This window comes from Gorilla gorilla, chromosome 13, assembly GCF_029281585.2.
Source record: "Gorilla gorilla gorilla isolate KB3781 chromosome 13, NHGRI_mGorGor1-v2.1_pri, whole genome shotgun sequence".
Classification (NCBI taxonomy): Eukaryota; Metazoa; Chordata; class Mammalia; order Primates; family Hominidae; genus Gorilla; species Gorilla gorilla.
The window spans coordinates 23888394-23902147 of NC_073237.2; the positions used below are offsets into that span (position 1 = coordinate 23888394).

Here is a 13754-nt window from a genome sequence, read left to right on the forward strand (position 1 = left end):
ATGCCACTTTACAAGGCAGTTGAAACTAACAGGACCAGTGATGGGCTGATCAGCATTGCTGCCTGCTGCTGTGACACACTAAGGAGAACACAGCAGCCCTTCTGTGGTATTTTTGACAAAAATGCACAACATGAATCCAATCATGAGTATGTCAGACAAATCCAAGTTGAGGAACATTCTGCAAGTCAACTGAAAAATACCAAAAAGTCAAAAGTACACAAAAGATAAGAAAAGACTCACACACTGTACCAGAATGAAGGACACTAAAGAGGCCTGAGGAATACATGTGATGTGCAGTCCTGGGATGGGTTTTGGACAGAAGGGAACAAATAAGCTTCTTCTTGTTCTTGATTGTTCTTGCCATGCAAGGAATTAAGACTGTGTGTGTGTGTGTGTGTGTGTGTGTGTGTGTGTGTGTGTGCAGGAAGGAAAGCAAGAGTCTGTGTTCTGGCTTCTGGAGTCATTTATCCAACTACCTCCTTCAAATCTCCACTTGGATGCCTAATAGATATCTCAAATGAAACATGTCCCAAACTGAGCTGCTGCTCGAACCTGCTTCTTTAGAATTATTTCCCCTCCCAGTTAGACCAAAAACCCCAATGTCACCTCAGACTCCACCCTTCTTCTCACATTTTACCGACTTCTTCAGTAAGTTCTGTTGGTCGTACCTTTGAGGTGATTCTGAACTTGACCCTGTCCCTACTGTGTTGCTGCACGATCTCCTGACTGGTCTCATTGCTTTTGCTTCGCTTTTGTTTGGCCTTCTCTGAACACAGAATTCTAATCCTCAACATAATCACCATTTAGCTCTTGATGTCATCAGTATACGACATGGATGCTCAGAACCCCCAGTGAAAGCTCATATACATTCTATTAATGTATTTAGCAGTCATAATCCTGTAAGTATCAAATGTAGCTGTTATTTTTGTTTCATGACTTTTTTTCCTTTTGTCGTTTTCTCTATTGTAAACAGAGTCATTTTGGAATTCAGCTTCCTTCAACACTGAGACTTCATACCTTCATTTCCCTGCTTTCCACGGAGAACTCACTGCTGACGTGTGCTTCTTTTTTAAGACCACAGTTTCCTCCGGGGTGTTTATGGAGAACCTGGGGATCACAGACTTCATCAGGATTGAGCTGCGGGGTAAGCTGGCCACTCTGGACAAGTCATAGGGTACCCATTATTTAGCAATAAAAGCTTTAACTCAACAAAATGTTAGTATTTCATTCTTTCTTTGTGATTCTATTTCATTATAAAACACTAAACTTCTATTATTTTAGGTAATTTTTTTTTTGAGAGAGGGAGAGAGGATTTTGCTGTGTCACTCATGCTGGAGTGCAGTGGCATTATCTTGGCTCACTGCAACTTCAGCCTCCTGGGTTCAAGCAATTCTCCTGCCTCAGTCTCCTGAGTAGCTGGGACTATAGGCACGCACCACCATGCCCAGCTAATTTTTGTATTTTTGGTAGAGGTGGGGTTTTGCCGTGTTGACCAGGCTGGTCTTCAACTCCTGGCCTCAAGTGATCCGTCTGCCTCGGGTTCCCAAAGTGCTGGGATTACAGGTGTGAACTGCCACACCCAGCCAGTAATCATTTTTAAGAGAAAATAAAACAATGAAGCATGAAGCACGTAATAATCCATTAAAATGTCATGCCTTCCGTAGAGTACAGAACAGCAGAGCCAGAGCTTTAAACCAAACTCATCACATTGTTTACTGAATTCCAAAAATATTTGACCAGACATATTGTTTTTTATGTACCCAAAGCTTAATTTATGACTGTCAAAATTTACATTCAGTGTTTATAGAATTAGATGAGACTTTGAGCCATTTGTAAATAAAATTACTGAAACCTCAAAAACAAATACTATTTGGTATTCTAGCTATGGGTACATAGCTATGGGTAGTCCAGCTATGGGTACATATCTCTACTATTTAGGACTTAACAAGGTTGAATTGTGAACTCTGAGGATAAATATGTTAAAATCCATTCTGTTTTCCTCCAGGATACAGATTTATTCTGCCCCCACCCCAACTCACAGTCTCGTTTTTCTGCATCGCCGTCATTATCTCCTTCCATCCTGAGCATGCCTTCATGTTTTCCTGTGTCTGCACAAGACTCAATTTTCTGTGAATTTGCTTGAGCAATATTCATATCTAATATTTCTAGCTCCCACAGAAGTGACCTTTTCCTTCGATGTGGGGAATGGACCTTGTGAGGTCACGGTGCAGTCACCCACTCCCTTTAATGACAATCAGTGGCACCACGTGAGGGCAGAGAGAAATGTTAAAGGAGCGTCTCTTCAAGTTGATCAGCTTCCTCAGAAGATGCAGCCTGCCCCTGCTGATGGGCACGTTCGTTTACAGCTCAACAGCCAGCTCTTCATTGGTGAGTGCTGGTGGTTTATAACTGAATTTAGTGTGAGTCCAGAGAGCAACCAAAAGAAAATAAGAACTGTGATGTACTGAGAGCAACAGTTGCCAACAACAACAACTACTGCTTATTGGTACTATTTGCTGATCACTTGGTAGGTTCCAGGAGCTTGCTGTGTGCTTCTTATTTGACATTTCTTTTTTTGTTTGTTTGTGTTTTTGTTTTGTTTTCAGACAGAGTCTCACTGTGTCACCCAGGCTGGAGTGCAGTGGTGCAATCTCAGCCCACTGAAACCTCCACCTGCTGGGTTCAAGCGATTCTCCTGCCTCAGCCTCCTGAGTAGCTGGGATTACAGGCACAGGTGCCACCACACCTGGCTAATTTTTGTATTTTTGGTAGAGACACAGTTTCACCATGTTGAACAGGATGGTCATGATCTCTTGACCTCGTGATCCACCCGCCTCAGCCTCCCAAAGTGCTGGGATTACAGGCGTGAGCCACCGGGCCCTGCAGTATCTCAGTGTTTAGGTATCAGTGTTTAGGTATCAATGTTTAGGTATTGTCATCTGTTTACAGATGAGATAGCCAAGCCTCAGAGAGGTGGAGTAACCAGCTAATGAGAGGGATCCCAGGATAGCCGACCCCCAAACTTGAACCATTCACATTGCAGAGGATTGGCATATGTGACAGCTATATTTTATCAACACTATTAGTGAGATCATTAGACATTTTTATCCATTCCTTCAGTTTCACTTCTCAGTGGAGTTAGAGAGCTTGTAATTGGGACAGAAGTCCTCCAGGGTCCACTCAAAACCAGATCGCAGGATACCTGCTGATTGGAAGCAGCACTGCGCACCTCCCCCACGGCCAGGCTTCCAGGAGCCCACTCCCGGTTTTCCTCGCTGCTGTTCTCACTTCTGGGGCTCTCTCATCACAGGCTCCTTGTTTATAACCCGGTCTGGCTCATCTGTTCTTGCACTCCATTTATTTAAAGGTGATAGCTCTGGAAGTCTTTCCTTTAGTTTGCTTACTTACTGTTTTATCACTGTTGTTTATTTTTCCCCTTGGGAAAAATATATTTTGCTATATTGCTTTTGAAACTATTCTAACTTAGGAGCTACACAGATTAAAGCTCTCACTTGTTCATTTCTTAAGTGTTTTAAAGCAAATAAGGATGGAATCTAATTAAAACTGGACCAAATCACAAATTATCATCCAACCTAATTTACAGGGGAGGGTAGATACAACTTCTAGATACAACTTCCAGGTACTAAATGCTACACGTGAACCCACGTATGTATGTGGATGTGGATGGGGTGTTATACCATGACTTCCTAAAACCTAGCTTCAGGCGTGGTTAGCTCTTCTATTAAGGTGCAGTGAGGCTTTTTCAAAGGACATGAAACCATCAAACTACTGGAAAGGAGGACTGCACGGAGGGGTCAAACCAAGAACTTGATTTTCTCACTTGTAATCTTGGAGATTATTTAAGGGAATGCCTAGAAACACAATTAGCATAAAATTCACCTGGAATCAGCATTCATTGCGGTGGATGAATCACTGGCTTCAGAATCACCCACAAAGCTGATTGATAGTTCAGATTTGGGGCCCCCACCTTAGGCCCACCGAATTGGAATCTCTGGGAGGAGGCTAAAAACTGCATTTTCCAGAAACTCTAGGTAATTTCCATGCTCCTAACATTGAGAATTGTCACCTTCATTCATAATGGTGTTTGTCACTACACAGGTGTTGTAAACCTCTCTAAATGGTTTCTTCAGCATTCAAGTTTGACATGACAAAATGTGCATGCATGCAGTATTCAATTACTGTTTAGCACTGTACCCTCTGAGAGGAGGAGATCCTGGGGTATGGTGTCACCCCTTCCAACTTCCCCTCCTTTGCTTCTCCATTTCCTTTCACACTTTATTTTTAGAGTCCATCCAAGTAAGAAATTTATCCATATATATTTTTATTATTGTGAAAAATTTGGAAGTTCATACCTAACGATTATAATGCACATTCTTATTCATAAAGAAATTAAAATAATGTTTGATGAATACACATTCTTATTCCTAAACAAAGTAAAATAGTGTTTGATGTGGTTTATATTATGTATTTTGTTCTTTGTAAAGGAACTAAAGTGAAATTCTTTCTTACCTGAAGTTAAGGAAATGTTTTTAGAAGGACTATTTGCCAGACTCACCATGTTTGAAAGTTATGTAAATAAATGTTTTATTCAATGTCATTTGAAGCTTCATATCTCATAACAGTTATATTTTCAAAATTGTATATGTTCACAAAATTTTTTGACACATTGTGATTATTGCCACTCTCCATAAGGCCTGAGTTTGACATGGACTTAAAATCCTGAATAAAATACCAAGGAACACATTTCTATTTGCAGTGTTTCCGTTGTAGGTGGAACGGCCACCAGACAGAGAGGCTTTCTAGGATGCATTCGGTCTCTGCAGTTGAACGGGGTGGCCCTGGATCTGGAAGAAAGAGCCACAGTGACGCCAGGAGTGGAGCCAGGGTGTGCAGGACACTGCAGCACCTATGGACACTTGTGTCGCAATGGAGGGAGATGCAGAGAGAAACACAGGGGGGTCACCTGTGACTGTGCCTTCTCAGCCTATGATGGGCCGTTCTGCTCCAATGGTAAGTGTGACCAAGGAGCAGGTTATAGGGAAAGTACATGAAACTTAAATAATATGAAGAATGCTTCTAGCATTTGATATTATAAAGAGAGGATAAGATTGAATTATTTGAAATGGAATAATTTCTGTACCAAATTCCTCTACTGATTTTAGAAGGGATATGATGTTTTTGAAAACTTAAGGCTATCAGTCCTCTCTGGGTTTCTTATTTAGAAGATCTCTGGGTTACCCCTAGCATCTGTTCAATGCTAATCCTCTCGAAATAATTTGGTTTTCAAAACTCTGTCCTTGTACTGTTCTAATTTTAACATCAGTAAAGCATCATTGTTATTTTTGTTTTTAATTTTTAGAGACAACGTATTGCTATTCAAGCCTCTCTGTTGCCCAGGCTGGACTTGAATTCCTAGGCTTGAGCAATCGTCTTACCCATTGTCCCTTGTGACAATGACTTTAAGTGATTCAAAAGGCCTTTATAGAAATGTCTTATAAAACAAGCATACTAACTAGAAGGGGAAAATAATATTTAAATATTGACAGTCATTAACAGGATCACTCAAACACTTTGCTCTATGATGTTTGACTCTTCTTAGAGGAGTGCAGTGGGGTATCACACAGCTTCTGCTCAGGTACAATCATGTTTTCAAAAGAAAAGGGCTGGGCGTGGTGGCTCATGCCTGTAATCCCAGCACTTTGGGAGGCCAAGGCAGGCAGATCATGAGGTCAGGAATTCAAGACCAGCCTGGCCAACATGGTGAAACCTCATCTTTACTAAAAATACAAAAATTAGCTGGGCATCCCAGCTACTTGGGAGGCTGAGGCAGGAGAATTGCTTGAACCCGGGAGGCAGAGGTTGCAGTGAGTCGAGATCGCACCACTGCAGTCACTCCTGGGCGACAGTGAGACTCCGTCTTGGGAAAAAAAAAAAAAAGAAAAGGAAAAAGGGACTGATTTTAGTATTAAGTACTCTGTACTGACTTATTTAATATATTTATAATACTTTTATGAAACCTCTTACAATATTGAATCATCAGAGCTAAAATGTAATTGTGTTTTTAAGTGTCTCTGGGCTGTTACACTTACTATTTTTAGCAGCAAAACAGGCTTTAATCACTATAAAATTGTGTGACTTTCAAAAGAATTTTGAGGATTCATTATCTAGAAGTCATTTAAATTTTCAAAAGGTCTTGCATATGTCTTTTATTAGTCCTGAAGATCTCTGTGCTAACAAATCTCATGGCTCTGGTGCAAATACAGAGCCCTTTTTACATCTCAAGCCAACATCAGGAGTAACCACTCCTTCATGAGCACAAGTGCTGATTTCTAAATCATTCCCAATCCACATTTGCTAAGTGCAATTTGAATGTTATTTTATAACTCAAAATTTTCTTAAGGATAGACATTATATAGTAAGTAAATGGAAAATGGTCCTCCAGTGGCTGGGGCATATGTTATAGTTAGATTACCTAATCTAATAAGAATGATCTGGATTTTCAGTAAATTGTTTATATTTTATGGAAATGGAAAGAGTGGAGTAGTATTCCAAGACAATGATCATCACCCAATATTTTCTTTTTATCTACAGATATATTTGGGGTGTGTGTGTATGTGTATGTGTGTACTAAACACATTTTTGGAATTAACTTGATATAAAATTAAAATATCAACCTTTCATAAAGTGTTTTAAGAGAAGCTGAAAGCCCTTCAACTTTTCTCTCTCAGAATACTGTAGATACCACTTTGGATTAGCCTTTATATCCAGACAGTAAATTTGAGAAACATCTTTGGCATAAAAGAACATTTCTAAATTCTGACCTTGAAGGAGGGTTGGTCTTCAAATCACCTTTTCTCTAGTTACTTCAGGAGCTCTGTTTCATGCTTCCTACAAAGCAAATCGATTTTTAAAGAGGAGGTAACATTCAAATAAAAAACCTGGTACTCTGGCATTTCCAGGCTGGCCACATAAGGAGCTCTGTAAACCCTCTCTCATACGAAACAAGCATAACTAGTAAAAATTACTATTTTAAAAACAACTCTTGAAAGTCTTTAGAAAATGTCCTAAGGAAATACATCAAATGAAGAAACATTTATTAATCAGTAATAACAGTGAGAGTTTGAGGCATTTAAGCCAAGACCCTCTCCCTGCACCTCCCCATCGCTAGCTCAGTATGACGGAAGCTCCACTCTATATGGATATAGCCAAGAAGCCAAAGGTTTCCTCTCTACCCAGGTCCTACTCCAGAGATACTGCATTACCCCAAGATTGGGTGCCAGCATTTCTTGTCATCCGCAGTTTTGTAGGACAGAAGCTCTGTCCACGCAGAAACAGCTGAGAAGTCTGGAGTTTCCTTCTTACACCAACTCCTCATTCCAGGACATAAGGTCTTCAGCTGTGGCAGCTGGAAAATCCTGTGTCCCAATTGCCCTCACTCCAGCTTACTTGTAAGGAACAGTTTCTCCACCAGGAGAGGCAAAGCAAGAAGTTACCTTTCCCACCCTGTGCCCTACTTGTAAGCAGAGGTTTTACTACAAAGGAGCAGGCCACTCTCACTCCCCACAGCTTCAGAGCAGTGAGGCACATTTAACCAAGAGGTGGACGGAGGCCATGAAAATACACAGCTTGGTAGCCCTCCCCAAGTGAACTGATTTCTATTTGGAACAGAGCATGGATAAGTTTAAGCATAGTGGTATGAAGTTATTGGCAGTAAGCAATTAAGAGAATGTTGATAATTCCAAGAGAGTAATGAGTTAAGCCAGGGAAGTTTAACAGAGAAAAGAAAAAAGAATCAGCAAACTTGAAGCAAGATCAATAGAGATTATGTATCCTGAAGAATACAGAGAAATAATAATGAAAAAAATAAACAGATCATCAGAGAAATATCAGACATAACTAAGCACACCAACATATACGTAATTGAAAATACCAGGAGAAAGGATCAGAAAAAAATATTTGAAAAATAATGGTTGAAAACATCCCCAAATTAATAAAAATCATTAATCTAAGATACAGAAGCTCAGTGAAATACGGATGACACAAAGAAGTTTATATCCAGACACATCTTATTAAAAACTTTGAAAGCCAAAGTCAAGAAGGAAATTTTAAAAGCAGTAAGAGAAAAATCATATATACAAGGAAACGCCAGGATCAACAGCTAACTTCTAATCTGAAAGAATGGAGGCCACAGGACAGTGAGATAACATATTCAAAGAGATGAAAGAAAACCATTGTCATGAAGAAACTTACACCCAGCAAAACCATCTTTCATGTTCAGTAGCACAGGATGACTATAGTTAACAATAATTTATTGTATATTTCAAAATAACTAGAAGAGTGGAACTGGAATGTTCCTAACAAAAAGAAATGATAAATGTTTAAGGTGATGGATATCTCAGTTACCCTGATTTGATCATTACACATTGATTGGTTGTATCAAAATATTACCTCTACCCCATAAATAACGTACAACTATTAGGTATTCATAAAAACTAAAAATTAAAAAAGATAGTAAATATATCCCTACTTACAAAAAGCAGAGAATTCACTGCTATTAGCCTGCATTAGAGGAAATAACAAAGAACGTTCCTTCAGGTTGAAGGGATATAACCCAGACAATAATCTGAATCTACACGCAAAAAACAAATAGCACTAATAAAGGTAAGTGTGCAGGTAATTATAAAAGAAAGTATAATGTCATATTTCTTACCCTTTTCAGTGCTTAACTATTTTAAAAAATGTATAAAACTATAATAGAGAATATACAAATATATAATTATATATTTTCATTGTTGGGCCTATAGAAATATATTACAAAAAAACAGCACAGAGGAGACAGATGGGAGCAAGGCTGTACCAAAATAAGGAATGACACCAAATGGTAACATGAGTCAGAGGAACAAAGAAAGAGAACTAGAAATGGTAAATAAGAGAGTTTATAGACAAAGTCTATAAATATTTACTTGATCTTTTTTTCTTTTCTCAGATTTTTTAAAAAGAGAACAAATTATATAAAATAAAATAATAATGGGTTTGGTATGCATAAAAATAGTTCCAAAAGAGAAGAAATAGAGCTATGTAGAAATAACTTTTCTAAATCTCACTTGTATTAAGTTAGTGTAAACCTGAAGCAGATTACTGATAAGATATATATAATGCAAGCTTAGAGCAATCACTAAAGAAAATAAAACATTGTCATGAAGTATATTAAAAGGCCTATATACCAAAACCTAGTAGGATTTGTCCCAGGATTTCAGGAGTGGTTCAACAAATGAAAATCAGTCAACATATTACACAAGATTAATAGAATGAGAGGGGGAAAAAAATGATTATCTTAATTGTTGCTGAAAAAAAACATTTAACAAACTCCAGTAACCTTTCATGATTGAAAAACAAAAACACTCAATAAACTAGGAATAGAAGGGAACTTTCTCAATATGATAAAGGCCATATATGAAAAACCTGCAACTAACATCATACTCAATGGTGAAAGCTTCTTCCGTAAAATAAGAAACACGACAAGTATGCCCAGTTTTACCACCTCTATTTATCATAGTACTGGAAGTTCCAGCTAAAGTCATTAAGCAAGAAGAAGAAATAAAAGGCATCCAAATTTCAATAGAAGGGCTATCTCTCTCTCAGATTACCTTATCTTATATGTAGAAAACTCTTCAGAAAATAAAAGCTGTTAAGAGAAAATAAATAAATTCAGCAAAGTTGCAGGATACAAAATTAACACCAAAAATTTGGTTGTATTTCTCTACACTAGCAATGAAAAATCTGAAAGTGAGATTAAGGAAACAATTCCATTTGCAATATCATCAAAAAGAATAAACAACTTAGAAATAAACTTAACCGAGAAAGTGAAAGACTTAGACATTGAAAACTATAATACGTTGTTGAAAGAGATTAAAGAAAGAACTAAATAGATGGAAAGACATTCCATATTCATGAATTGGAAAACTTAAGATTATTAAAATGACAATACAACCCCAGCAGATTCAATCTAATTCTTATCAGAATCCCCAAAGCACTTTTTATACAGATGAAAAAGCCCCTATCAATATTTAAATAAAATTTGAAAAAGCCCAGAATAAGCAAAACAATTTTACAAAAGAACAAAGTTGGAGGATTCACCCTTCTTGACTTCAAAACTTACTATAAACTACATTATTCAAAACAATGTGGCACTGAATGAGGATAAACCTATAAATCAATGGAATAGAGCTCAGAGGCCAGAAATAAACCTACGTGCATACAGTCAATTGATGTTTAACATAGTCTTTGTCAAGATCATTCAATAGGGAAGTAACAGTCTATTCAACATAAAGGTAGGAAAAGTGGATGTTCACATGCAAAGATTGAAGTTAGACCCTACCAAAATTAACTCAAAATGAATCAAAGTTTTAAATCTAAAAGCTAAAACTATAAAATTTTTAGAAGATATATAGGCAGATCTTCATGATCTTGGATTTGGCAGTGGTTTTTTAAAAATCACCCCAAAAGCACGGGCAACAACAACAATAAAAATAGATTATTTGGACTTTATCAAAATAAACAACTTCTGTGTATCAAAGAACACTATCAAGAGAGTAAAAAGACAATCCACAGAATGTGATAAAATATTTGCAAATTACGTATCTGATGGAGGTTCACTATCTAGAATATGTTAATAACTTCCACAACTTAACAACAAAAAGTCTAATTGGACAAAGGACTTGATGAGACATTTCTCCAAAAAGATATACAAAGAGTCAATAATCACATGGAAAGATGATACTCAACATCATTAGTTATTAAAGAAATGCAAACGAAAAGTATAAAGAGCTGCCTCTTCAAACCTACTAGATTGACTATAAAAATAAATAAGTAAATAAATAAAAACAGAAAATAACAAGTTTTGGCAAGAACCTAGAGAAATTGGAACTCTGTTTTGTTACTGGTGGGAAAGTGAATGCCACAGCCACTGTAGAAATTGATTTAGAGTTAACTCAAAATAGTTAAACATAGAATTACCTTCGAACCCAGCAATTCCACTTCTACATATATAACCAAAACAATTGAAAACAAGAACTCAAACATATACTTGTATACAAATGTTCATAGTAGCACTAATCACAATAGTGAAAATAATACAAGTGTCCATCAACACATGAATTGATTAAAAAATGTAGTGTATACATATAATGGTATATTGTTCAGCCATTAAAAGGAATGAGGTTCTGATACATGATACAACATTAATTAACATAGAAGACATTATGCTAAGTGAAATAAGCCAGACCCAAGAGGGCAGATATTATGTAACTCCATGTTTACTAGATATCAATAGACAAATTTGTAGAGACAAAGTAGATTCAAGGATACCAGCAGCTGAGATGAGGGGGCAATGGAGAGTTATTGCTTAATGAATACAGTTTAATTTTGGGATGATGAAAAATTTTGGATATGAAAAGAGGTGATAATTGCACAGCATTGTGAATTAATGCTACTGAATTTCATATTTTAAATGGTTAAGTGGCAAATTATATATTATATATATTTTACCCCAAAGTATAGTGAAATCAAGAAAGAAATTAAAATGTTACACTCCAAAATATCCACCAACACAAAATAATAAGTCAGAAGGAAAGTGAAAAGAAAACAAATGAAACACATAGAAAAAGAAAAAGAAAATGGCAGATGTAAATCTAACTATCAATAATAATATTAAATGTTCATCGATTGAGCAATCCAATCAAAAGACAAATATTGTCAGAATGGATAACAAAAGAAATCTTAACTATATGCTGTCTAAGGACATACAATTTAGATTGAAAGGGGTAATTTAGTTGAAAATAAAAGAAGGGAAAACATGTACCATGCAAAGAGTAACCCTAGAGAGCCAAAGGGACTATACTAATACCAGAAAAAATAAACTCTAAAACAAAAGGTGCTACTAGAAATAGGGAAACTTTTATAATGATAAAAAGATAATTCCCTCAAAAAGATATAACAATTAGAAACTTATATGCAGTTAATAGTATAGCCCCAAATTACATAAAGAATACCTGACAGAACTGAAAAGAGAAATAGAAAAACCAGGAATAAAACCTGGAGGATTCAATACTTCACTTTCAATAAAGGATAGAATAATTACTCAGAAGATTACCAAGAAAATAGAGTTGAAAAAAATAAAAACGCAATCATTCTTACACACATCTGTAGAACACACCACTTAACAATAGCAGAATGTATATTCTTCTCAAGTGTTCATGGAACATATTCTAGGTTACACAACATGCTACCTGTAAATCAAGCCTCAACACATTTAAAAGGATTGAAATCATATGAAGGGTCTTTTTAAAACACAATGAGATGAAATTAATAACATAAAGAAATTGTGGAATATTACAAATATGTGGAAATTAAACTATACACTCCGAAATCAAAAGGGAAATTAGAAAAGGTTTTGAGATAAATGAAAGCAAAAATACAACATTACTAAAACATATAGTAACACAGCTAAAGCAGGGTTTAGAGGGAATTTTAAAGCTGTAAACATCAATACTTAAAAAGAAAAATGGTTCCCAAATAAAAAACCTGACCTGCCACCTTAAGACACTGAAAAAAGAAGAGCAAACTAAATCTAATGTAAGGAGAAACAGGAAATAATAAATAAAACAGGAGAAATTTCTCAAATGGATAATATAAAAGTGACAGAAAAAATTAACCAAACCAAAAGTCAGTCCTTTAAAATTGTTAACAAAATTGGCAAACCTTTAGTACAACTGACCAAGAATAAAAGAGATGATTCAAATTACTAGAATGACATATGAAAGAGTGATATTACTACCAACCTTACAGAAATAACATGGATTGCAAGAGAATATAAACAACTGTATGTTGAAAAAAATTACGTAACTTAGATAAAATGGACGAATTCCTAGGATGACACTAACTACAAAATTAACACAAACTACTACTTCTGTTTCAAGAAGGAGGAGAAAATATAAATTGGCCTATAACAATAAAAGGAATGTCTTAATAATATTAAAATACCACACAAAGTAAAGCCCAGGTCCAGATGGTTTCAAACAATTGATGCTATCAACTATCAGAATATATCAACTATTTAAAAATATATCAACTATTTAAATAAGAAGTATTAATTCTTCAAAACTCTTCCAAAAAATAAAAGAGAAAGGAGCATTTTTCAACTTATTCTGTAAGGTCAGTATTTCCCTAATACCAAAGCCAGACATAGATATACCAGTATATATATTTTAAATCTACAGACCAATACCATTTAAGTAGATAGATGTGAAAACCCTGAACAGAGTATTACCAAAGCAAATCCAGTCACATATAAAAATGACTATACATCAAGACAATGTGGAAATGATCCCAGAAATGGAAAGTTGTTTTAACAGCTGAAAATCAATTAATATGATATAGTATATCTTAGAATAAAGGACAGAAACACTTGATAGTCTCTACTGATGCAGAAAAGTCTTTTGATAAAATCCAACATCCTTTCATGAATTTTTGTTTAAATTCAGTAAACTAATTATAAACGATATCTTCCTCAGTCTAACAAATGGTATTTTTGAAAAACTCATAGCTAAAATTATATTTAATTTTATAGACTGAATGTTTTTTTCCTAAGATCAAGAACGAGACAAGAATATATACTCTCACTAGTTCTATTCAGCATTGTACTAGAGGTTCAGGCCAGACTGATTAGGCAAGAA

At 35.9% G+C, this 13754-nt stretch overlaps 1 protein-coding gene across 3 annotated transcripts in view; it reads left to right on the top strand.

Annotated features, from left to right (window-relative positions):
- The window catches only part of LOC101143875 (contactin-associated protein-like 3), a 229002-nt gene that overhangs the window by 195831 nt on the left and 19417 nt on the right, over positions 1-13754 (top strand). For all 3 annotated transcript variants that reach the window (XM_063696227.1, XM_063696228.1, XM_063696229.1), the window contains 3 exons: positions 974-1144; positions 2170-2388; positions 4792-5031. In XM_063696227.1, the coding sequence (XP_063552297.1) occupies positions 974-1144; positions 2170-2388; positions 4792-5031 (630 nt within the window). The remainder of the gene's footprint in view (positions 1-973; positions 1145-2169; positions 2389-4791; positions 5032-13754) is intronic.